General features: G+C 47.8%; 1 protein-coding gene across 1 annotated transcript; it reads right to left on the reverse strand.

The window, feature by feature from the left end:
* Window positions 1-1,059: 1,059 nt before the first annotated feature.
* On the reverse strand, window positions 1,060-27,097 carry ACSBG2 (acyl-CoA synthetase bubblegum family member 2; the record flags this gene model as incomplete). Its single annotated transcript, XM_080916779.1, has 13 exons — window positions 1,060-1,136; window positions 1,697-1,943; window positions 2,155-2,294; window positions 2,772-2,989; window positions 3,539-3,772; window positions 3,860-4,041; window positions 7,610-7,786; window positions 10,227-10,376; window positions 14,290-14,373; window positions 17,244-17,364; window positions 18,739-18,827; window positions 22,657-22,886; window positions 27,043-27,097. The coding sequence occupies 13 exons, from the start codon at window positions 27,095-27,097 to the stop codon at window positions 1,060-1,062; spliced, it is 2,004 nt and encodes a 667-aa protein (XP_080772905.1).
* Between the last annotated feature and the right edge of the window lie 222 nt (window positions 27,098-27,319).

The raw sequence follows: 27,319 nt of genomic DNA on the forward strand, positions 1-27,319 counted from the left end.
GGTGAGTCCTCATTCAGTCCCATGGTGTCCTCCTCAGAAGAGCTGGGGACATGAGACAAGTGCTGGATGAGCAGGCCTGAAGGCCTGGATTCAAATCCCCAAGACCTGTGTAAGAGGAGGGAGGGACAGAGGCGGAAGCAGGGTGGAGAGGAGGGGAGCGAGCTACTGTTCTGCACACTTGCATCCCGCTCAGAACAGGGGCTCTCTGGGGCTCCCTGGACAACCCAGCCTACTTGGCAAATTCCAGGCCAGTGAGAGACTATCTCAAGACACATGTGTGTGTATGTGCACACACAGATACACTCATGCATGCACCATGCGCACACAGCAGGATACCAGAGAGCAAATGGCCTCCTAAGACCCAAGAAGGGAGATGGGGTACTGATCTGTCCCTAATGGTTCTCAGAGGTGTCCTTGAGGGGTGGTCTGGTTGGAGACACCGGTTTCACATGGAACAGTGACAGGCAGCTGTGAGGGTGACTATGGATGCAGTGCAAGTATATGCTCACGGGTGAGCAAGCGCACACACAGACACACACACACAGAGGTTGCTCCCTGTAGACACATCCCGAGAAAGGGAAAAGTGTGTGGACAGTAGATGTAGTGAGTCAGTCACCTGTAGAACTCTGCCACTGAATTTCTAGGGCCTGGACCTTCTCTGAACAAAAGATATAGAACGTGGGGACATAAGAAAATGCCTCAGAAGCAAAGTGTTCGAAACAGGGGTGTGAGAATCCAAGCTCAAATCCTCAAAGCCCATGTGTGGCCAGACCCAGCAGGATAGTTTCCACTTCCAGGGGGTGGGAGTGGAAAGCAGAGACCCTGGAAGGTTGTGGGCCTGCTAGGCTGCTGGACTTGGCAGAGTAGGGACAGGCAGTCACACACACATTACAAGATGATAAAATAAAGAAGTGGGAATTCATGAAAAAATGTTGGTCCTAGCCAGGAACACTATCTTAAGGTCAGAGAGGGCAGGTTGGTCATCTGTTACCACGTAGCCCAGCAGAGCCAGGCCATTGGGTCTCACCATGGGGACGGGGGAAAGCCTCTGCCACAGCCTCATGATAAGTACATGTTGTCAATCTGTGTTTTGTATTTCTGGGTTATGACCCGTCTCAGAAGTTTTGATGTTGGTCCTATGGAGAGAGGAGAGAGTAGTCAGGTTGTGGAGGTGAGAAAAGATTCCACACTTACTGTGGACATCCAGGAGACAGTCTGGAGCTAGACCAGGCGACTGGGCGTACTACTGCTCCTGCCCTTAGTGAGCAGAGATTATGGGATACAGACTGGCCGTAGTGAGGCTTCTGGCTATAATGAAGGCTTTTTTCCCAAGATTTATGTAATTTTTAATTATGTATCTTATGTATCTATGTGTGGGGTATGAGTGCACAAGTGTGTGAGCTGCAAGGGCACATTTTGCAAAGGCCAGAAGAGGGCATCTAATTCCCTGGCACTGGAGGTTACAAATGACTGTGAGTTGTCCACCTTAGTTGCTGGGGTCTGATTTCGGGTCCTCAGTAAGGGTAGACGGTGCTAGAGTGACACTGTTACCTCCAGAGCATGAAGGTGTCAGCCCTGGTGAAGAGGCTAGATGAAGTTGGTGGGGGTGAAGTATCTTGTGCCCTAGTTGGTTCCACAGACATAACTTCCAGAGAGGGGTAAGGCCCAGACCCCCAGGTGCCTCGGGGTGACTCACCCAGCTCCCCACCATGGATGGAAAAGTCTTTCTCCAAGATGATCCACTTTCGAATTCTATGCGAGTCAGAGATTGCTTGCTGATTCACGATGTCTATGCCATACTGGATGGCTGTGTAGACCATTGGGTCTCGAGTCTTCAAAATGTCCGACACAGTGCGTGCCTGGCTACCCAGCATCTGGCAGAAGCTGATGGCCTCCAGGTTCAGCTTGTCCAAAGGCTCTCCGCTCATCTGGTCTGTTTCACACTGCCCCAGGACAACCTGTCACCATGCCCAGCCCCCCAACACCCACCCATCATCATCCCTGACCACCAACCCAGGGTCTGAAGAAGAAAGTAGGGCCTGATTCCAGCAACTTGCAGCCCCTCCCCCTGCCACCTGCAGCCCCTCCCCCTGCCACCTGCAGCCCCTCCCCCTGCCACCTGTCCCTGGTGTTGGTGAGGCAGTGCACCATTACCTTCAGCGTCAGCAGCATGCTCAGGAATTTGGCCTTGTCACCCACCAGCATGGCATTGCTGATAATGGGGATTTTCTCTTTCACTAGGGTCTCAATGGGGATGGGAGACACATTCTCCCCACCAGAGGTTATCAGGATTTCTGGAATGAGAGCCTAGTTTGGTGCAGGTCCCCACTCACCTGGGACCAGGCTGGACGTTGAAATAGCTTCCCTTCTGACACCCCAAGTCCCCACCCACTCCTGCTTCCTCCAAACTTCTGCATCCTCAGGGTCCCACACGGATGCCATCAGTCTGGTCAGCCTTTGTCAGCTTGTCAAGCCATACTCACCTGTGCAGTCCAGGATACCCCAGTCCACAGTTCTAGCCTCCCAAGTGCTGCGGTGACCTCTCTGACACTGGCCTCACCCAGCCCTTCCCGCCGCTCCACTGCTTGGCAAAGCTGACAGACCCACTGCAGTTTGACTCTAGGGCACAGAGCTAGAGCAACCTGTCTGTCCCCAAGACCCCTGGTCAGTGGGGAATGCTACTCTCTCCAGTGCTGTAGTTCCCGACACCCCGACATTCCCTGGAGCTCCCCAGCATAACCAGTACCCTGTGCCCCAAATGAGCCTGGCACCTTTGATTCGGCCAGTGATATAAAGGAAGTTGTGGCTGTCCAGGCGGCCAATGTCCCCAGAGTGCAGCCAGCCGTCTTCGTCCAGTGCTTCCAGCGTGGCATCCTCCTTATCCAGGTAGCCCATGAAGACATGACGGCCCCACATGCATATCTCACCCACACCGTCTTTGTTCTGCTTATACAACATGTTCTTGCAGCCAGTCAGAACCTTGCCACAGCTGCCAGGAACATGATGGGGGGGGGGTGGAATCAGAGAGTAGGCAGTGTCTAACCTCCAGGTCCTCTTATGGCAGCAGCCCAGGACCCTAATTTGGCTATCCTAGCTAAACTCATGCCCCTCCAAGACACCGTGGATTTCAGTCTGATCCAGCATTCAGATTCTCAACGCTCTGTGTGTCTGGAAACCCTGCAGACTTCTGACTTCATTGATGTGAGGAGAATAACCCCTGAAGACCACAATTAAAGGTGGTGGCACACACCTTTAATCCCAGCACTCAGGAGGCAGAGGCAGTCGGATCTCTGTGAGTTAAAGGCCATCCTGGTCTACAAACTGAGTTCTAGGACAACCAGGGCTACACAGACCCTGTCTTAAAAAAATCAAAAACAAAACGATTTCTGGAATCTCCCCAGAGAGGGGATGTATGAGAAGCTACTTCAACCCCATGAGAAGAGGCACAGAAAGGAAACTGAGGCAGCAGTTGTTCACCTCCCTCTTTGTGCCCTTGCCCCACAACACTGGAGATCTGAGGACTGCAGGAGCCTGGTACCTCAAAACTCTGTAGACATTCTTGCTGGAGACCGTGTGAGGTCCAGAGCATTCGCTCATCCCGTAGATCTCACCAATGGGGATGTCCAGGCTGAGAAAAAACTCTAAGACATCCTGAGAGAGGGGCGAAGCCGTACTGAAGAAGTTGTGGCAGTTGTCCAAGCCCAGGGAGGTTCTGACCTTCGTGAACACAAGGGCCTTTGCCATGCGGTAATTTATGGGGATGTCTCGCTTCCTGGGGATTGCAGGAACAGGGAGATCCAGCTTCAGACAGCAGAGCCCCCTCCATGCTCCCTCACACCCACTACAGGACACTGCCTACCCCAGCATCCGCTTGGTGTTGACCTTCAAGCCGAGAATCTTCGCCCATGCAAACGTCTTCTTTCTCAGGCTGGAGGACTTGGCCACATTTTCCTTGATGGTGTCCTGCATCTTTTCCCAGATGCGTGGCACCCCCAGGAAAAAAGTAGGCTTCACCTCTTTAAGGGTGTGCACCAAGGTGCCCTGTGTGGGATGGAGAAGGTGAGCACCGCAGCACTTTCACAAGACACGCATGGCCTTCATGTGTCTCTCCCCCTTTCCTCTAGTGCAGTCTTTGCACCAGATCTGGGGAACAACCCCTGATTTCAAAGCAGCCAGTCAGACTCAGATTCATCCACCCCACCCCATATATGCACATTTGCATGTGTGCATGTGTGTGTAAGTGTGCGTGTGTGTGTGTGTATGCATGTGTACATGTGTGTGCATGTGTGTCTCTGCCTGTGTGCATATGAAGTGCAGATACACATAACAGGAATCCACACACATTTTTACATCTATGATCATCTTTTAGCACATGCTTTCTAAGCAGTTCTCAAAGTTGGGGAAGGAAATTAATGTACAAAAGTAGTGTCATGCTTGGCCTACAACCCTACTGCTCACTCAACATGAAAGTCAACTCAAAATGAAAAATTGAAAGTAAAGAGTGACTAAAAGAAAACAGGGGAAAAGCTTTGCCATAGTGGAGTATGTGAGCAATCAGTCAATAACTCATTGACTCAAAGTCAATGACTCAAAGGCTTCCCTCGTGCTTCAAAAGACCATGAAGGAAAAACCAAAAACCAAAACCACAAAACCCAAAAAGACAGCCAAAGAACTGGAAGAAAACAGTTGCAAATCATGGTATCTGGTAAAAAACTGTTGCCTCAATATATAAAGAACCCTTTAAAAGCAACATGATTAGATAAACAAAGAAACCTTTAAATGCAGAAGATTTGAACAGAAATGAAATCTAAGTGCTCCTTCATTTCTCTTTGGAGAAGAGCAATGTCCCCTCAATGACGTCAACCAAACTCAGCATAAGAAGATGAAGAGGCAGGCTGCAGTCAAGATGCAGTGTGTGAAAGAATGAAGAATAAGAAAAAACTGAAAAAAAGAGAAAGAAAAGAAATTAAATCCAAGGGGCCAATGAACCCATGAGAAGTCCAGCATTATCGTTAATAATGAAGAAAATGTCAGTGAGGATGGTCATATGCTGCTTCACACCCAGGAGATAAGAGTGAAGACGGTGACGTGTACCACGTCACACTGAGGAGATAACAGTGATGACGGCACTTTTTAAAATGGATACGTAACTTGCATTGGGAGGCAGTGGTGAAGCAGGGAATCTAGTGAGACTATCCCACATTGATAAAAATGCCTCAAAATGGGACCCTTTGGAGACCATTGGGTCAATAAAGACATGCTACACATTCAAAGGTACACAACTCCACATTGAACGCTTACCGTGCATCCTGTCTCGTTTTACAAACAAAACACATGGGGACCAAGAAGCCCACACATGCAGCAGAGGAGAACCAGAGTCCTATGGGTACTCTGCCTGATTCCCTTGAGAGGAATAAGGAACCACCGGGGCTTGACTAGCAAGTAATCCCCCAGAGATCTACTCTGTCTGACAGACCACACACAGCTTTTTACATGAGTGTTCAAGGTTTGAACTCAGGTCCTAAGGTTTGTGCTGTAAGCACACAGGTACATGAGCACACACGTGTACACACATATACACATGCACACATAGTGTTTTAGAAAAGGCAGGGAAGGAGTCTCTGTAACAGCCCAGTTTAAACCTCTAACCCAGAGTTCAAGAAACCGCATGCGCACTGGGCTAAGCAAGTTCTTTTCTTGTTATGGCAGTGGGGGTGAGGTGAATTCCAGACTTCTTGTCTGGTTTTGGGAAGTCTGCAAAGTTCATAAAAAGGGAATGGACATTTCCTTCCTATGTATATTCTGAAAAATCTACCAAAGGGTCAGCCATGTGAAGGAAGACAAAAAAGAAGGAAGTAACAATGATAGTAAAGACCCCAGAAAATGGGGCCCAAAGCAGGAGCCACTGCAGGGTCACAGAGCAGTGTGCTCCAGGCACTGCTCAAACCCTTCCTGGTCCCTCTTGGCCCGCAGCTTTTCCCCCACAGACCCGCAGTAGTAGAGTTGTGCTTGCCTCGTGTGTACTTGAGCTTGTGCCCAGTGTTCACCTTGCAGGTAGACACAAAGGCCCAACTCCCTTGTGATGTGGGACAGTTTTGACCTGACTCGTGCTCAGAGTGCCCCAAGAGTCTGTGTGAACTGCTTAACTTACATCTTTTCTTGGCTTGGTCCTCCGACCTACCCTGGCTTGTCTCATTTCCTTCCAATTATTACTTGACCTCAATAAGCTACAAAATTCCACCTCAGGTTTCTCTTCCAGCTAGCCCAACTGAAGATAACAAAAATGATAAATATCATGGTTCACAGTGAAATAAATGCTGGAAGAAAAACTGTCAGGAAGAAATGTTACCCAACTGAAAAATAAAGGCAATTGATAACTCTAGGAAAAACAAAAGTTGCAACAGATACGGCTGGGGCTGTCGGTTAGCCCTTGGCTGTGCTTATAAAGCAAAGATTATTTTCATAAGATGAAGAAGGGAGAGAGGGTGGGGACAGTGAAGGAGCCAGATGCCCATTTAACACAGAGGAAAATAATACATGACAAATCAAAAAGTGGTAATGTCACATATTCCAAGACACTAGAGGTGAATACAAAAAAGTCATCTCAGTATAGGAGCTATATGTCTCTCAGATCCTCAGACTGGAAAGTGGGGAAGAGCTGTATTGTCGCCCCAGAACTTAGGGAACAGGGGCTAGGAGATATCTGTGACCTTCAGAAAGGTAAGCAAAGCTCAGGTCTTGTCTGACTTCTCCAAAGCATTTTTTAAAGTCTCCTAAAATCTAGCTGTTAACACTTCTACAGCAGAAGCCCCAACTCCTTCCTACTACGCAGACCAGACCCTGACAGATAGAATCAGAACTCCTCAGGAGCTTTACACACAGAAGCATGTGTGAGCACACACACACAACTCATACATGTGAGCACACACATACACACACCCCATAACACACCCCATACACATACACATTTCATACACACAAATATACCATATACACACATATACACTCACACAAACCCTATACATGTGTGTGCGTGCACACACACACACACCATACATGTATGAACACACCCCATATATGCATGCACACACATTTTATACACACACCTCCACACTCCATACATACACATAAAACCAACCCCACATACCCCAAACACACACATACCCTATACAAACTCCATACACATACCCCATACAAAAACAGCTCCCAACATACATAAACATACACGTGCATGCATGCACTCACAGGGTTTTTTTAAAGGGGAGAATTCACAAGGTGGCTCATTAGGTAAAGGCATATGTCACTAAGTCTGATGACCCAAGTTTGTCCCCAGGAACATAGGATGGAAGAACCCTAACATGTCCTCCCACTACTATGTGCACCATGCGATACCCCCAGTGAATAAATGCATGTGAGAAATGCTGGAAAGCTACACTTCCTGTGCCACTCTGGCCTCCTGCCTGCTCAGAATGGTCTAGACAATGGCACTGCAGGAGAAGATGAAGCCAGGAGTTAGCTGTTCTCGGTGCTGTGCAATGGAACAGAAGATGACAACGTCCACTCCCACAAAGGCCCCTGTATGCTTGGTGAGGACCTCATCCAGCCTTACCCTGAGTGCATCTGGTTGAGCGAAGAAAGTGAGCCCGCCGATCTTGATGGGGATCCAGATGTCCATGAGCTGGGCTGAAATGTGGCTGAGGGGCAGGTAGCTGACTATCGTTTCCTGCTTCCTTGAGACGTGGGTCAACTCAATCTCTTGTGCCAAGGCTCCTGCTGTCCACGTGATCTAGAAAACAAGGGTAATCCAGAGCTTCTGTGCCATGCCTGAGGACACTGTGTACATGTGTATACATGCACACACATGTGTATATTTATGTGCACACACGTGTGCATATGAGGAGGCCTGAGATAGAGATCAGTTGGTTGTCTTCCTCAACTGCTCCCTATCTAACTGCTTTTCAGTTTTACTCACTGAGGCTAAGAGCAGTTGCTGCTACTGCAGAGGACCTGTCCAGTCCCCAGCACCTACAGCACAGGTCAGATGGACACCATTAACTCCAGCTTGAGGTGATCACATCTTCTAGCCTCTGAGGGCACCCACAGATACCTGCTGTCTTTCTGTCTCTGCCTCTCTCTCTCTCTCTCTCTCTCTCTCTCTCTCTCACACACACACACACACACACACACATACACATATACATACACACACATACACACACATACACACACACATACACACACACATATACACACACACACATACACACACACATACACACACACATACACACACACACACACACACACACTTTCCTAAGAGACATCTTTCACTGTGAGTGTGTATGCACCTGGAGACTGTCTCACTCTTTTGAGGGCTGGGTCTTTTCTGGAATCCAGCCCTCAGATTGTTATATGGGTGATGAGATCTATCCATCATTGAGACTGAGAAGCAAGTACCCCTAACCGATGCATCACCCCCTCTGACTTTGTTTTTGATATAGGGTCTCTCATTGGAACTGGGGCTCACCGATTTGATTAGGCTGTTGGCCAGTGAGCCCCCAGTGTCTTCAGGTCTCTGCTTCCCCAGAGCTGAAATTAGAAACCATACATCACCATGCCTGGATTTTTATGAGTGTTGGGATTGAACTCAGGTCTTTGTGTTTGCAATAAGCCATCTCCCAACACTCTTGCCCAATCTTTTGGCATCTGTGGCACTGCTGTCATCACGATAGTGGATAAGGCTTCCTGGGACTTGGTGGCTAACTAGCCTGAACACACAGGTGAACATAAGGTTCAGTGAGAGGTCCTGTCCCCAAGCAGAAGGTAGAGAGACACCCTCCACATGAATACTAACACAATTCCAAATGCCCAGCCCACAAGGCTAGGGCTACCTGTTTGTGATGGTTAATCTAGAATGTTAACCTGCAGGGTCTGAGAGATGGCTCACATGCTGAAGCTCCTACCACATACACGTGAAGACTGGAGCTCAGATTTCCAGGACCTGATATGCTATGAATATCTTAAGGTTTTTATTGTTGTGATGAGATACCATGACTAAAGCAAGCTGGGCAGAAAGCATTTGTTTGGCTTATACTTTCACATTTCTGTTCATTATCAAAGGAAGCCAGGATAGGAACTCAAGCAGGGCAGGAACTTGGAGGCAGGAGCTGCTGCAGAGGCCATGCAGGGTGCTGCTTACTGGCTTGGTCCCCATGGCTTTCTCAGCCTGCTTTCTTAAAGAACCCAGGACCACCAGTCCAGGGGTGGCCCCATCCATAGTGGACTGGGCCCTCATTCATCAATCACTAATTAAGAAAATGCTCAACAGGCTTGCCTGCAGCTGATCTTACAAAGACATTTTCTGAATGAAGTCTCTTATCTCAGATGACTCTAGCTTGTGTCAAGTTGACATAAAACTATCCAGCACAGTGCATGTGCAGCCATTGGCAGCCCCAGACACTTGGTAGTGGGAGACAAAGGACTGCTCCCAGAACAAGCTGGATCTGTGATCCTGGTTCCAAATGGGAGGGCTGATTCCCTATATAAGAAGGGGAGCAATCAAAAAAGATACCAGTGGCAAGTCTTGGCCTTCAGACACCTGCACACATGTGTTCTCACAAGCAAGCTCTTATCCCAGTACTCAGGAGGCTGAGGCAGAGGAATCAGGAGTTCAAGGTCAGCCTCAGCTACACTGAAAGTTTGAGGCAAGTGTGCGCTATGTGACAACCTGTTTCAAAGCAAGTAAACAAGTGAACCAAAACAAAATGAGCCAACCATGGTGGCTAAAGTGCTCTGCAGGGGACCTAAGAGCCAGTTCTCAGAGTTCGTGTGGTGGTGTGCATCAGTAATCCCAGCACTGGAGAGGTGGTCCGGGAGAACAGATAGCCAGCCTGCCTGTCCTGACCACTGAGATCCAGGCCATTGAGAGTCCCTATCTCAAAGAATCCAAAATAGACACTCCTGAAGGACCACAGCCAAGGTTGTCTCTGGCCTACACACACACACACACACACACACACACACACACACACACACACAACTGAGGCATGGTGCTGCCAGTTTTCTTGCCCTTCCACAGCTTTGCTGTACCCAGGTCTGCACCCAAGCCCCCAGTTCTACCAACTGTCTGTGGGAAAGACCCACATAGACCTCAAATGCCTCCTTGATGCCTGTTGTGGGCTCAGAATGAGCCCAGATAAGAATTGCCCCAGAGGGCCCCTGCTTACATTGTCATGGCTCAGCATCACGCCTTTGGGGTTCCCTGTGGTCCCAGAGGTATAGATGATGACCGCACACTGGTTGGCCTTCTGGCTCAGGATGATCCGATCCAGCTGCATATTGGAGATAGAGTTACCCAGCTCCATGAAGTCATGCCACTGTGGATGGGAAGGTGGATAGAGGGTAAAAACCTGGCTGGCTCAGACTGGCTCAGACTCCATCCTGACTCACCCCAGCTCCCATAGGCTCACTCCACGGCAGGTTGCCAGTGGAGGTTGGCAGAAGGGTCAAAGGCTGGGAGAGCTCTCAGAAATGTGCTGGTAGGCCTGTGAGCTCAGATGAACCTCAGTTATAACACAGGAACTAGCCCTGTCTTTGGGTAGTCCCAAACAGTGACTGACTGACTGTGCTGTGGTCTTGGGCAAGCAGCTGTTCTCTCTTAACCCAGCCCTCTGGTGTATCTGCGATCTTTAAGGACAACACCAGCTGTAAATGACAAAAGCCTGTCCCTCAAATAGTTTAAACAAAAGATTTTTAGACTTAAATTTAATTACTTCTTTGGGAATGCATGAGTAGAAGTCAGTTTTCTTCTCCCACTGTGTGAGTTCCTAGGATCAAGCTACAGGTCATCAGGCTTGGCAGCAAGCCCTTTTACCTGCCGAGCCCCTTAACTGGCCAAGCCTTCTTGAAGGAAGCAGTGATCACTGGAAAGAGCTCCATCCTTCCCTGAGTTCACATCATGGGTTCTCTAACTTCTGAGTTACAAACTAGATGTGTCTTACTCCACCCTCACCCCCAAAGTCATCCCTGATTGGATGAAGCTGAGTATTTCATCAGTCTAGGTGCCAGTGACTAGCCAGGATGTGAGATATATGACTCCAATCACTGTGAAGATGAAGAAGTTAGCAGCAATAAAGATTTCCTATTGCCTAGACTTGTCACTACAGATGTGGCTGAAGGCTCACAAAGAACCAGGAGATTAGCGACAAAAAGCCCAGAGGATATGGGCTCCTTGGTTGCAGCCCGGCCTGAAGCCCATATTTTGAGCTGTAGTTAAAGGCACTGACAAATGACATTTCTTGCTCAAGCCATTTAGGATTGGGTTTTTATTGTGTGAAAGCAATGGCATCCTTTAGGTTCAAACGGGGGGGCTGAGCTAACTGAGGCACTGGGCCTAACAAGAATGTTCCATTCCTAAAGTGAATCCTAAGATGGCAAGACTAAGTCCCAGCACACAGAAGGCTGAGGCAGGACACTGTCCAGTTTTAGGCCAGCATGGGCTATGAATTTAGACTCGCCTGGGGTACATATCCATATCTATTTCTACTCAGATTTCATTGGGTCTCCAATTCCCTGCAGAATAAGTAGATGCCACGGTATGTAACAGAATCATCCCCTGTCAGTGTACTCGCATCCACAGAGATCATGGCATAACCTACCTATGCATAGACTTGCTGTTACTATGGGGAGAATGCTGCTGCCACCTAGTGGCTATAAGCCAGAGCCACTGCTCTAGGAGTATTCTTCCGAGAGTATTCTGCCCCAAACTCAACAGTCCCAAGACTGAAGAATGTGGTCAGGATGCGTCTAAGGAGGTTTTTGCTTTTTCTTTCTCCTTCAAACACACTACTTAAGGTTGAACCAAGAATCACACACTAGGCAAGAAGAAACCAGATAGTCACACTCCCAGCCCCTCACTGGGGAATTCTAGGCAGCAGTTCTACTTCTGAGCCACGCCCCCAGTTCTGAGCCACGCCCCCAGATCTATTTGTTTTCAGAGGATCTTAGTAGTTGCTCATGCTGGCCTTAAACTCACAATCCTCCTGTCTCAGCCTCCCTAGAAGTTAAGACGGCAGGCCTGTGTCCCCAGCCTTGTTTCAAAGATGAATTTAAAGTGATCCAAGACTTATGATACTGCTGCTGTAGTGACAAAAGACCTCAGATGACCGTGTTGTGATATGGTGCCTGAAAGACCCAACAGCTAGAGGAAACATTTACAAATCTGAATACATGTAGCTAAAAATAGCCAAAAATAAAATTATAATAGATTATGACTATTTGGTTGGAGCCTGCTGCTCGCCCCTGCACAAGCTGGGAAACCCCGTCTGCTGTCTTTCCCCCAACCCATCTTCACTGACAAACTCTGAACATAGGGAGGGCGCCGAAAGCTCACTTCTGCATTTCTGGCTGCCGATGTAACCAGCTGTTCTGATGCAGCCAGCCCGTTCACGTGCCTGCCCAGGAGCCCAGCTTCTGACCACGCTTGTAAGTTTGTTTCTGTGTGCTGTGTAAAGTTTACCCTTGTGGTATTCAAATGCTGATTTCTCCTCCCTCATATCCTGTTTCAGTGTGAACATGGCATGTCTCACGTTTGTGTGAATAATCCTTACCATTTATTCTCAGCCTTGTCAATAAATGCTGGGCACCCAATGGCTGGGTCGAGAATAGAGAATAGGGTGGGAGATCTGCCAGCCAGAGAAGAGAGAGAGCGAAATTCAGATCATCGAGGAGGATGGAGGGTGTGGAGTCATGAGAAAGAGGTATGAAGAGAGATCATGGAAACACACCTGAAGCCCAGAGTCAGATCAATAACATACAAGTATTATGGGATGAAAATGGGGTGTAGCAAGATTCTCACAGAAAGTAAAGATAGGTCATCTAACTGCTCAGCTATTGAGGTGCAGTTTTAAATTAATCTTAATGGTTTTGTGTGTGGTTATTGGGGAAGAGCATGAGGTAAAGAAATATAGCTATCAGTTAATTCACTGCTACATTTATAGTATAGATATTTCACTTACATCAGCTCCTGGCTAATACCTCATCAGCCCTCATCTGATGGGAAGGATCATAAAACCTCCCCGCCCAAGAGTTGTGCCAATTAATCTGCTCTGCTCTGTCTTAAATCTGCATCACTAAGAGAAACACACCTATTAATGACTTGGAGATTAGTAAAATACTAAAATTTAAAATGAAAAGTTTTATATTCAGAAATTGTGGGGAAATTAGATCTTGTGTTATCTCTGAAAATTTTTATTTTCTATTTCTTTCTTAGTTTGTTTGAGACAGAGTCTCTTTATGTATCACTGGCTGTCCTGGAACTCACTGTGTAGACTAGATTTGCCAGGCTGCCTCTGCCTTCAGAGTGCTTGGACTAAAGGCGTGCACAATCATGCCCAACTTGTCCTGGAATTCTCAATGTATATCGAGTTGGTCTTGACCTCACAGTGATTGATCCTCCTGACTCTGTCTGCCAAGTGCTGGGTGGAATTAAAGGTATGGCAGTTGTATTATTTTTAAAGATAACTGTTAACTGTCTTGATGCAGTCATTCCACACTGCATACAGATATTACAACTATTTTGTTGTAGCACTGATAAGACAGCTCAAGTCTGATGACCTGAGTTTACTTCCCCAGGACTCACATGGTGGAAGATAGGCAACTGTTTAACCTCCCCACAGACTCTAACCTGTATATGTACTCCTAACATAAGTTATTGCAATAAGATTAGTAAAAGAGAGAGAGAAATTATATACTAAGTTATAAATAGCTATGATATAGAATATGAGCCTTTCTCAAAAAGATAAAACATGCAAATACGTGTATGCAGTTTTCCCCTTGGCATTTAAAAATAAGGTTTTAAAAAACATGCATTAATCTACGTAGTTTTCCATTTGGAATTTTTTTCAACTACTTTCATTTTCTGATGCACACAAAATAATGACTTCCTGCCTTCATCTACTGATTTGGGGCTGAGGGACCACATCAAGAACCAGGAGGCACCTGCCATAATCACTTGCAACATTGTTCCTGTAGCCCTTGCTCCTTTCCTCATGTGGCTCATTTCCTTCCCAAGAGTGGCCCCTGTGCACAGTTTTTCATCCACTCACTACACATTTTCCCTGTGTAGCTCCACCTACTACCTCAGGCTGACGCATGCTCTTCTTTTTTCCTTCAGGCCCTGCCTACACGCCCTGTCACTCCCACAGAACCCTTCCTGCCCACATGCCCTGCCCCACAGGCCCCTCTCCACAGCCCCCACTTCTCCCACAGGCACATACTTCCCATACTCACAGAGTACAGGTTTGTGTTGCTTTCCATCAAGGGCAGCTTGTACTGCACAATGGCTTTCACGGTCTTCATCTTGTCTGGTGGAATCTGAAAGAGTTCCCTGTGAGCTCAGGGTCCTGGGACACAGGGTCCACAGCACACCACTGCCTAAGACCCTGAGTTCAGATCCCGTTACCTTCTCATGCCTTCTCACCTGCCTGCAAGTGTGATGACACGGGAGTGCCACATGCTGGGTGAGGAGAGCTGGACCCACAAAGCTTTCCTCTACCCTCCACACACACCACAGCATGCATGCACTTGCACACACACACACACACACACACACAAAATACATACACAAATAATTTTTAAAAACCAAAATAACTTGTAAAACTAGAGGTTAGGGCTGTGTTCAGTGGGTAAAGCACAGCTGGGCATTCACAAAGCTCTGGATCCATGTCATCAACTAGGTCTGGTGGTACACATTCTGAGTATTCAGGAGGTTGAGGCAGGAGAATCAGGACCTTAAATTAAGGTCATCCTCAGTTACACAGTGAGCTGGAAACCCAGTTTCAAAACAAAAGGAGGTTAAGACTGGCAACTAGGAGTCTAAGGGAGCTATAGCACATGGTCATAGCCTCCAGTCATCAGAAGAAATTCACTGGGGACACAGGACCCACAACTAGACCATGGGTGGACAGACATATTGCTTGAGAAGCCTCTAGGTACTGTTTGATCCAAGTCTGACAACATAGACCCACTGTCCTGGTGGCTCTTGTATTTTGTTTTTTTGAAAAAAATATTTGTGTCTGTGTGTCTTTGTGTGTGTTCAGGAAGAGGGTGGCATGTGGATGAGGCCTGGTACCTCCTCTGTCACCTTGGTTGTTCTTCGAGTCTCTTGATGACTGGCTGGCCATGGGTCTCTGTCCCTGTCATCCTCCCAGTCCCTGATGACCAAGATGGAGGTGCACAATGTCTAGCCAGCTGGGTTCTCCTTCCAAGGACCCTCCCTCTAGATCATCCTGCTAGACTGAGGGGACTGCAGGGCATCTGTGCACATGTGAGAAATGGCTGTTTCTGTAACATTCATAAAACAGGAAAATGAAAAGAAATGCCACAAGAACAGAAAGAGAAGCCAGGTTTCACTGCACACACAAAAACAAACAAGTGAACAAAAGGGAAGATTTCACTGTAAAGCAAATGGGTGTGCCATGTAAGTTCAGAACACAGCAGAGTGGCAACATGGCTGAAGAGGGCCAAGAGGAAATGTCTTCAAAGGTGTCAGAAGTCCACAGAATATGATGCTTATGGACATTTCTGCTTTAAAGATCATTTGACTACAGACCTGTCTGCTCCTGAGAGCACCCTTTCTTAGATTCTAAGAAGAAACTGAGCATCAGTGGAGTTGCCCCAAATGTGGTGAGACAGCCACTAGGCAAGAACTGTCTCAATTCATCTATGGACAATACTGTCCAGAAAGGGACACAATTATGCAGAATAGTTGACTGATAAATCTTTGCCGAGCCAGAATTATCAGCCCTTCAAACTTCTGCATTACAAAGGTCTGTCAGATGATCCTGGGCCAGAGGCTGAAGACTGATGCTCCAGTGTTTTGAGGGGTGAGGGACTGTCCAGGTGATCAGCGGTCTCTATAAAGTGGCTAAGTTTTGGAAGCTACATTTTGTGCTTCTCATATTACCTGAAATTATGCTTCTCATGAGAAGCATAATTTCAGGTAACGTTAGTTGTTTTCAGATTTCTGAAGGAATTAAAGAATATTTTAGTCTCATAGCCTACCCAAGATAATTAACTTTGAGAAAACATAGTCTTTAGCTGAATTTCAAATGGTAATTGTTGTATACAGCTTACATTTGAGAGAAAAGTTTGTTTTTTCTAAGTAAACAGAAAGAGTGATGTGGAGGTTGATGCCTTGGTGATAAATGATTAGACAGAAGAGAGTGGGGCGGGGACAATATGTTCGTAAGGTGGGAGAGAGGAAGAAGGAAGAGATGTAACATGGAGGCAGATGTAGATGTTTCTCTCTGCGCATCTCTATGTGGATACAGGTTGTTATGAATATTTTATAAGGGATGGAATTGTACAGGATGATCTGACTTATCTAGGTGGACAAATTTTATCATACCAATTGGATCAGAGTATTTTGGTGTGTTCTTTGATGTGGCAACTTAATTGAGTTCAAAAGAGGGTGTAGTGGTGGGACGCACAAAGCCTGCTGTGGAGTTGGATGTGTGTGTGGGGACCACATGGAGAGGGCAGCCCGTGGACCACGTGGCAGAGAAGCAGCCCAGGGCCATGCAGATCCAGCTCTGTGGCTTGTAGACTGCGTGAGAAAGAGACCAGGTGCTCAGCTCCACACTGAAGCGGTTCTGTGGAGATTGGTAGCAGCGGATTATTTTTGATATTTACCGTACCATTCGTGCTCAGGACACAGCAGCTTGAAGCAGTCTCTTCTTTTCTTTTTTTTCTTTCTTTCTTTCTTTCTTTTTTTTTTTTTTTTTTTTTGAGATGTTGTAATGTAGCTAAGGCTACTCTGGAACTTTCTCTCTAGCCCAGGCTTGCCTTAAACTTGTAGCAAATCCTCCTGGTTCAGTCTACCAAGTGCAGAGTCCATAGACATGTGTTTGTGCACATTTGTGTGAATGCTTACAGAGGTCAAAGGTCAGCCTCATCTGTAGTTCTTCAGTCACCCTTCATGCTGTGTTACTGTGTTAGAATACCGGGTGTCAACTGGCCTGATGCTTGTAGTGAGGCAGGGCTGGCTGGCTAGTGGACCATGGACACCTATCCACCCCCACCTCCCCAGCGCAGGGCTTACGAGTGCCTCATTACATCGGGTGAAGGCAGCTCTTATACAGAGGTTGGAAGTGAGCCCAGCTGACTTACCCTGCTTCCCCCTCAAAACTGGGTTTTTCTGAGGGCTTCTGTGAAACCCCTCAGCCAGCAGCCCAGGCACTCACCGACAGGACTTTCTGTAGCTGCTGGTCATTCTCCACCATCAGGACATTCACGTTGGCCTGCTTGATGACGAACTGGCAGGCCTCTGCCGAGTTGGTGGCGTAAATACCAACACAGAGGCCCCTGGGGACATAAGACTTGCTCACTTGCACATGGACTATGTGCTTTTGAAAGAATTGATTCTTTTTTAAAAAGATTTATTTTTTTTTTAAATTTGTGGGTATGTGGGTACTTTGCATATTTACAGTGCCTGGATCCCTAGAGTTGGCATTACAGATGGCTGTGAGCTGCTGTGGGGGTTCTGGTAATTGAATCTGGGTCCTCTGGGAGTCATTGCTCTAGACAGAATTCTCTTTTAAAATTACATATATTTGTGTGAATGCGGTGGCTCATCCCACAGTGAGCACATGGAGATCAGAGGAGGAGCCAGTGGGGCATGGAACTGAGGTCAGCAGGGTTTTGACAAGTGCCTTTGTCTGCTGAGCCACCATCTCCCCAGCCAGTGCTGGTGTTGAGAACAGGTGGAAGACACTTGTTTTAATACCACTTTTCCAGATTCCACTTAAGCATAGGGAGAAACTAAATTCAAGGTCCCAAGCCCTAGAGGAATTGGAGGCTTCCCAGTAACCACACAGCTTCTCTTGTAAGGAAACAGTTGTCTGAGTCCAGACATCTCAGGAACAGCTTCTCTCTCTGGCTGCGGGTCAGACTGTTCATGTTCCCAGGCCCAGGAACCAGCTCCTATTCTGACTGATGGCAACCCCCATGCTCAGTCCCTCATGCCAAAATATGAGAGGACAATGCTGCAACCCGCCCTGCTCCCCCTTGCTTAATGGTTTCATCTTTAAATATGCTGAACGACATCCCTGCAGAGTCGTCCTTAGGCTCTCACGTCTGTTCTGTGGCCCTGATCGATGATCAGTGATGGCTTGATTACAATAAATTCTTGTCATCTGCCTTGACCTGGCATTTGAGTTACCTAGTGCTTTATGTAGGCCTTTGTACTGGCACCATCCAGCTCCCCTGCAGCCTGTGAGGTTTAACAAGAATCACTCTTGCAACAGAGCCTCAAACCCTCACCCCCCACTGGAGGTCTCCAGCAGTGAGAACTAGGCCCAGACTGGGGAATGCTCAGTGGTTAGAGCACAGGCTACTCTTTCAGGGAACCCCAGTTCAGTTCCTAGCACTCATATGCCTAACAATGTTAATGGTCTGTAACTCCAGCTCCAAGAGATCTGATCCCCCTACCCTTTTCTGGCCTCTGTGGACATCTGCACTCATGTATGCATGCATACACACACACACACACACACACACACACACACACGTGCACCCACACATGTGCACAAATCCACAGATTTTAAGGTATTATTTTTAAAAGATAAGGCCAAGGATGGAAAGGCTATTAACTCTCAGCCTTGGCTTCAGACTCAGGCTTTATACTGAGCAGCTGGTGGCAGTGGTCTGTCAACACAATGAACCAAAGACAGAACATACCCAGCCAAGATGGTGCCCAGAGCAGCAACAACCCACTCGACCGAGTTGTAGCCCAGGATGCCAACACCGTGGAAGCGCTGCAGGCCCAGCTGGAGGGAACAAAACCACAAGAAAGATACATCAGCTCTTGGGTGTGTCTACTTCTACTCAAGTCATTAAGAGGCGAGGAAAGACAAGCAGCCACACCGAGTGGGGAGCCCCCTATCCAGCCTGAAGTTGAGGTGTAGTGAGCTTTGCTCACACCCGTCTGTTCTTTATTTCCTACCTACTTTGTGAAGTCTACAGGGTGTGGAAGTCACTGCTTAGCCGTCGTTCAGTGGGCAGAAAGCATGTCCTCCTGACTGCAGCCATTCCCATCGTCCACCTCCAGAGCCTCCCCTCTCTGCATAGGACTTTCTAAACCCATTCAACTTTAACTCCACCCTTCCTGGTCACCATCCCATTCCTGACACTGTGGGCCGATGGCTCTAGCAACCCCTTGGGAATGAGATCCTGCAGTCATCCTCTGTGTGTGGTTCCCAGCCATGAGTATTCTGTCCCCAGGTCCCTTCCCCTTGTACGAGAGTCCCCTGTTTTCAAGGCTGCGTAACATCCTGTTGCATAGACATCACATTTTGCTTATGTAACAACACTGGTCACTTGGAGCTGCTTATCTCCTGCTGTGTGGATGGTGCTGGGCAGATACAAATGAATAGGTTTCCCCTTAAGACCTTGATCTTGATTCCTCTGAGCATATGGTGTGAGGAGGAAGTTCCGGGTGGTCTGCTGATTGTATGCCTGATCTGCAGGAAATGTGTATGAAGGTTGTATGTGCCTGTCCATGGGTGTGTACACAGAGAGAGTCACTGCTCACATGCCATTCACATACCATCCATCTGGCCAGTGAGCTTTCGAAACAAGCCTTTGTTTACCCACTGATGCAGGACTGTAGGAACACTCAGGCTTTTGACGTGGGTTCTGGCACTCAGTTTGGGTTCTATCAAGGGAGCATCCTTTGTCTTAATTATACAGACATGTGTATGTCTGTGTGTGGCTATGCCAACGCAGAAGTCAAAAGAAGGTGTTGGGTCCCTGGGAGCTGGAGTTGTGGGTGGCTGTGAGTCACTGAACCTCGTGGCTAAATAAACACACACTTTGGAAGAGTAGGAAGAGTTCTTAGTTGCTGATCTTCCACTCCAGCCCCAACGTTCTAAAATTACCTTTACTTACTGTGATGGTTTGAATGAAAATGGCCCACATGGGTCTATACGTCTGAATGATTGGTCCAGTTACTAGAACTGTTTGGAAAGTATTAGAACTGTGGCCTTGTTGGAGAAGGTGTGTCATTTGGGTGGGCTTTGAGGGTTCAAAAGTCCACAGCAGACCCAGTCTCCCTCTTTCTTTCTCTGCCCACTGCCTATGGATCAGGATGTAAAGTTCTCAGCTGCTGCTCCAGTGTCAGGCCTACTTCCCACCATGATGATAACAGACTAACTCTTTAAAACTGTACCTAAGCCCCAATTAAATGTTGTCCTTTATAAGATTTGCTCTGGACATGTTTCTTCGCAGCGATATTACAGTGACTTGGACAAAAGTTGGTACCAGGAATGGGGTACCAATGTGACAATCCTGACCATGTTACCTGTTGAGACTTTGGATACAGAAAATAGTTGAACACTGTAAACGGGACTTAATGGGTCTTCCTAGTAGGGTCTTGGAAAGCTGGTTGGCTATGGAGGTCCAGCTCAAGTAGTTTCAGAAAGAAACAATATAAGCAGCAGGGCCAGAGACCTTTCTTACAGTATTTGGCATCTTAGACAATGACCTGCCTGAGGCTAAATGGAAGAGTTGGATTAATGACATTGGCAGAGGAGATCAAAACACCATGAGAGTGACTGTCATGTGGTTGTTAATGTTCAGTCTTACGTGAATTTTTATCTAAGAGAGCGTGCACAGCAGAGAGAAACACAAGAGAAAAAGAAGCACCAGGAAATGTAGTGCAGGGCACAAGTTCTGTGCTCAGGGGCCTGTGGAGATGAGAGGAAAGCCTGCTGCTGAATCCTGCAACCTGTGGCGGGAAAGTGCCCAAGGAACTAAAGGAAGGTCTACGCAACAAAGGAAAGCAGTAACACATCAACACTCATGTAGATGTAGGTCTCCATCCCGAGTAGGCAGGACTTGGCGGCATCAACCATGTGGTTCTGGTTTTAGAGTCTTGAGGGTATAAGAGGAAATGGTTGTGGAATCTCTGTGGCTAAGGAGAGCTGCTGAGGCCAGGCATGTGGCAGGGGAGTCCCTGCATGGAGTCTTGGAGAGAGTGCTGCAGTGTGTGGAAGCGAAGCCTGGATTGTACCGGAGCTGAGATGATGGAGCTGCTGCCAGAGCTGTGGAATATCTGCCGAGGGGGCTGCACACTGGGCATGGAGCTAGCCCAAGGGAGAGACGCAGTGGGGCTGGAACCGAGCTCCAAAGAGCCACCTGAGCCCTTTGACATGAGTATGGAGTTGTCCTTCCTGGGTTTTGGTCTTTTTTGGTTCAGCATTTCCTCACTACTCTCCCTTTGCTCCATTTTGGAACGACAATGTATGTGCTGTGTCATTGCATGCTGTATATATGTGATCTGAGTTTTGACTTTACAGGTAAGAGAGTGCCTTGAGTCTTAGAAGAGAGTTTGGACTTTGGAAGAGTGTTGAGACAGTGGTAGACGGCATTGCCTTACAGACAATTCTGCTAGGCTCCTCCCAACAGCAACCTAGCAACAGCTTATGTCCGCAGCAGCAGCCATGACTACCTGCTCTCCACTCCACCCCCCTCCTCTCCTTCTTCTCCCTCTTCCTTCTCATTCTCTCTATTCCCATGTGTTCCCGGTCGGCTTCTCTTTCTCTGTCTACACTTCTCTGTTTCTCTGCATCTAGTCCTTCTCCAGGTCCGCTCTCCTGGATCCCTCCCCCACACATAATAAACGTCCCTTAAATCAGGTCTGTATCATGGTGTGATTTCTCAGTGGGGACACCTTGATATGGGCCTGCCAGGTATCCCCATGCCCTCTCCCCAGTGCCGTGTTATATTGCATAACAATGTGGACTTCTAAAGTTGTACTGAATGCGTTTTTGCATTATGGTATGGCCACAAGCCTATGGGGGCCAGAGGAGGGGTGGAATGTGGTGTTGAATGAGAGCAGCCCCCATAAGCTCATGTGCTTGAATGCTTAGTCTCCAGTTGGTGGCACTGTTTGGGAAGGGTCAGGAGGTGTGGCCTTGTTGGAGGAGGTGTGTCACTGGGTGGGTTTTGAGGATTCAAATTTCCACCCAAGGCCCAGTCTTGCTTTCTGTGTGACTTGCTCTCAGATGTAAGCTCTCAGCTAAATTCTCCAGCACCATGTATCTCCCCATGCTCCCCACCATAATAAAGATTAAATCTGTTAAACTGTAAGCCAGCCCCAATTAAAATTTTCTTTTATATATAATTTTTAGTATATATATATACATATATATATATATATATATATATAATTTTTTATAAGTTGCCTTGGTCATGATGTCCCCTCACAACAATGGAAAAATAACTAAGACTGTGTCTTATATAGCCCAGGCTGGACTCTAGTTCACTGTGTTGCCTAGGCTGGCCTTGAGCTACTGGCCCTCCTGCATCCTGAGAAAGGATGACAGGTGTGTACCATCACACCTCATTTTATGTGGTGCTAGGAATGGAACCCAGATTTTATGCATGCAGGAGACTTCTCTGGCCCCTGGAGCCCAGCCCAACTTCTTTTCTTTTTTGTTTCTTTTCTGTGACAGTGTCTCACCTTGTACCTCAAGCTGGCTTGGAACTGAGAACCGTCCTGCCTCAGCTCCCTGTATGGTGGGTCCCCAGAGTCTCCCACACTAAGCTCTGTGGAACACTGCTTCTGAATGGCTGAGTGGGAGGGAAGCTGCTCACCTTGATCAGAGATTTGGCTGCCTTTCGACACACTTCATAGTACTGGCTGAAGGTCAGCATGTCCCACTTTTTACCGTTCTTCGAGGCTAGGGCTGGATAAGTGTAGAATCGTTCAACAGATTCCTGAAAGAGCTCAGGGATGGTCATCGGGGTCTCATGGCCTGGCCCATGTTTGGACAGCCTCAGGAGCACCTCTCCATCACGGTGAGTGCTCCACAGCCTGAGGACAGCTGTAAGAGTCACAGGTAAGTAATGGTGTGGTAATGGGATGGGGGAGGGAGCTCTGTATACTGGGCCAGCGCTCTACAGCTGAGCCACAGCCTCAGCCCTCGTGGGCATTTTCAAAACACTTTTATATTTATTTATTGATGTATATAAGTGTTTTGCCTAAATGTGTCTGTGCACTGTGAAACTTATCTCCAGCCCCCATGTCTCCATCAAATGCAGGAAGGGGCTGGAGGGCTCAGGGCAGAAGTACTCACCACCAAGAGGCTGACCTGAGCTCAAGCCCTGGAAAGCACACTGAGGAAGGAGAGAACCAGCTCCTGAAAGTTGCCCTCTGACCTCTACATGTGCACTGAGGCATGCCCCACCCTCAAAACCAAACAAATACATATAACTAAATCTTAAAAAGAGGAGACAGACCTGCTTGCTTGGCAGTGCTCAGGAAATTTCAAAGTTTAGGGCTGGGGCAAAGGAGCAGGCTCAGCCCATCAGTGCAAGCACAAAGACTTGAGCTGGGGTTAAAAAGTCCAGGAGTAGGCAGGTCTGTGTCCACTATCTCAGATAAGTAGGAGATTGGCTCAGGAAGACTGCCAGTGCCACCTCCTGGCCTCCACACGCACACACACACACACACACACACACACACACACACACACCAGAGTTTGAGGTCATCCTTAGCTACATAATGTGTTCATGACTAGCCTGAGCTAAATGAGACATCATCTCATAAAGGGGAACAAAACAACAAATAGAAACTGAGAAAAGCTATTACCAGACAACAGGATCATGGGACATCTGCACACTGTGGCTAAGTGTGGTAAGTTCCTTCTAGACCTAGGTGGTTCTCAACCTTCCTAATACTGTGACCCTTTAATATGGTTGCTTATGCTGTGGGGACCCCCAACCATAATTTATTTTTGTTGGTACTTCATAGCTTTAAATCCACTACTGTTATGAATCGAGTGCGGCATGGAAGATGTCCGACATGGACCCTGTGAAAGGGTCATGCAACCTGCAAAGGGATCGCATCCCAGAAGCTGAGACCCACTTGCTTTAAACCACCTTGGGGATTTCACTGATGGGTTTCAGTGTTGGGGGGAGGGCTCGGGGGTGTTTTTGTTTTGTTTACTAAAGAAGGATTCATAGTACAGTGGTTCTCACATGAGTGGGCTCTTAAAGCAAAGCTGCATTCCGTGTGCTGAGACCATTTTGTTTGTTTGTTGTTTATTGCTCCGGCAATTGGGTTCCCATCTCAACGCCCACCTCTATGACAGACTTTCTGCAACATGTCCTGTCCATTTCCCCAGCAGCAGCACCAGCTGCAGACCAACTGTTCAAGTGCCCCAGACTGTGAGGGACACGTCTCATTCAAACCTCTGAGCTAGACTCATATTCTCCTAGCTGAGCCTGTGTGTCTGAGGCTGGGAGGTTTTATAACAACAGATTATTCCACAATATTGAGGGCTAGGAAATGAGCCCATCTCTAGCAGGGACCTCAGACTAAACTGAAACATGTGACATATGCAGATACACATGCAATCTAAGCATCCATACTCATAAAATAAAATGATAATTTCTATTTTAAAAAAGTAATGAACTATTTCGTTGTTGCAGGGGGTTTAAGCATGGTGTGGGCTCTGTCTTGTAGTTACAATGGCAGCTCTTATGCAGGACTACAGTGAAAAAGAGCAACAGGGGCAGAAAGTATTTCAAGATGTTCACTTTGAAGCAAGTGTGCCAGGAAACTCAATGTTGCAGTTTGCACTGAAGGTTGGTGCCAGAGGCTTTGACCTATAAGATGATTGATCAGCACCATGGAGAGGTCTGTGTTAGAATGCAGGGGAAGACCCTCAGGGCAAAGCCCCACCCAGCTAAGCTCCCAGCTCCTCAGGGAGCATTGGGTTTCTATGCTCCTGGGAAGCCAAGAGATGGAAAAGCTGCTGCTGCTGTGGTTAGGGAACAAACTCATCCCAAGCTAGCTGAAGATGGACAATAGATGCCGGAGAGATGCTGAGACCAGGCCGTGTAGTGGGGTCTCCTGTGTGCTTGGCTAGAGTTATGACAACTTGACAGAAGCTACAGTCCTCAGCAAGGGGCCAGTCTCAGCTGAGAAAATACCTCCATAAAAATCTGACTGTAGGCAAGCCTGTGGGGCATTTTCTTAATTAGTGATTGATGTGGAAGGGCCCAGCCCACTGTGTGTGGTGCTATCCCTGTGCTGGCGGCCCTGGGTTCTATAAGATAGCAGGTTGAGCCCGGCCTAAGAGCAAGCCAGTAGGCAGCACTCCTCCATGGCCTCTGCATGAGCTCCTGGCTCCAGGTTCCTGCCCAGTGTGAGTTCCTGTCCCGGCTTCTGGGTGGAATGAATGAGAATGGCCCACATAGGCACATCTATTTGAATACTTGGTCTCTAGTTCTGGTGCTGTTGCTGGCTGGTTAGGTACAGCCTTGGTGCAGGAAACACGGGGACAGGCTTTAGGATTAAAAGGCCCAGTGTTGCTTGTACTTTGCTTCCAGTTCCTGCCACCATGGCTGCTGCTTGCTGTTATGTCTCTCTCCATGGTGGACTCGTCCCTCTGAACTACAAGCCAAACAAAGCCTATTTCTTACATTGCATTTGGTCATGTCCTTTCATACCACAGGAAGTAACCAACACACGAAGGAAGGGAGGAGGCGGGAAGAGCTCAGCTGCAGCACAGACACGACCCTGGGGACCTTGGGAACACCCATAAGCTTAGAAAGTAAACACTTCAGAACCTTTGGGAAGCCCCTGAGAAGTGACCAGATTCAGCAGTTCCTCTCCCTGGGTGTTAGTTGCTTTTGTCAAATTGACGCAAACCTAGCCTGAGAAAAAGCCTCATCAGACTGACACGTAGGCAAGTCTGTGGTGCACTTTATAGACTGACAATGACATGGGAGGGCCCAGCCAACTGGGCGTGGTGTCATCTCTAGGCAGGAGGGTCCTGCATGGCATAAAGCCAGTTGAGCAGACCTTGGGGAGCACGTCCATAAGGCCGCCCTCCACGGCCGCTGCATGAGGTCCTGCGCTCACGTTCCCGGATGGTGGACCATAGGCTTTAAGATGAAATAAACCCCTTCCTCCCCAAGCTTCTTTTGGCCATGGTGTTTATCACAGCAATAGAAACCCTGACTAAGACACTCCCATCAGGACTGCTGAGCCACACTCTCAGAGATGCAAAGCTGCCTACAAAGTTCCCCAGCTTGTCGCCTGCCTGCAGGCTGTGTGGTGAGCATCAGGTTCCCAGCTCTGAGCTGTCACTCATGCCTTGGTGATGCAGCTGTCCCCGAGTCATTTCTGCTCCTGTACGTGACCCCTCACACATATATCCGTCAGTGACCCTAATAAAACTCGAGGCACCACACTGGACATTGGCGGTGTCCATGCTCTGGTCGGATGTGTTTTCCCTGCCTCAGGAGAGTGCACCTGTGTCCTGCATCTCACCGGGAAAAGTCCTGTCACACAATAAGGGTGGGCAGGTATTTGTTGAGGTTTTCCCAGGAAAAGTGTCACACAACTAAAAGTATGAGTATGTATCTGTGTGTGTATGTCTGTGTGAATGAGTGTGCATATGTGTGCACATACACCTGTGTGTGTGAGTATATGTGTACCCCACTGATCCATCTCTCTTGCCCCATGAAATATTTTGAATGAAGTATTTGTGTAGTTAGCTTTGTCAAGGGACACTATTTAGAGTTACCTGGAAGAGTCTCCGTGAGGAGGTGTATAGAGGGCAGAGCAGCTGCATGTGGTTCGTGTTCTCTCTGAGCATAGATATCATGTGACATCAAGCTCCTGCCTGACTGCCTGTCTCAGTGGCTATTAACATGGAACGGAGAGCTGGCAAACCCTTCCCCACAAGTCACTTTTGTCAGGACCATTTATCTCAGCACCAGAAACTAGGTAATACGCACATGTACTTCCCAGGACAGCAATGACCTGTGCTGTGCCTCTTGACCCCCAGTTATCAACTGTGACCTAAGTGATTGGACCCCAAATGGCTGAACACTTGCTAATTCATACCCAATCAGGAAGATATGACAGCCCAGCGGGGGTGAGACATGCTCAAGCTGAGATGGCTGGGTGGCCCCTTGGGAGGAACCATCCACCCTCTCTGCATGGTGCTGTCAGCCATCACTAACCTGGGGTGGTGTTCCTACCTCTCTCAGGGTCTTCTGCCTTCTTCTCTTGAGTCATTGGTGGTCCAGCCTTTTCAGGGTCACAAGAAGCACTTGTCACAGTGCTGCAGAGCCACAGATGACAAACCAATGAAGGAAACAGGGAAGTTTGGCAAGAACAGCAAAGGGGCCAACTTCCAATCTACTGATAATGTCTGCCTAGACCTTGGGATTGCTTAGTCATGCCTGATTTGCCCTGGAAGGATGGGTTATATGCCAGAGAATGGTGCATGTCTAAGTT

This window comes from Micromys minutus (assembly GCF_963924665.1).
Source record: "Micromys minutus genome assembly, chromosome: 5".
Lineage (NCBI taxonomy): Eukaryota > Metazoa > Chordata > Mammalia > Rodentia > Muridae > Micromys > Micromys minutus.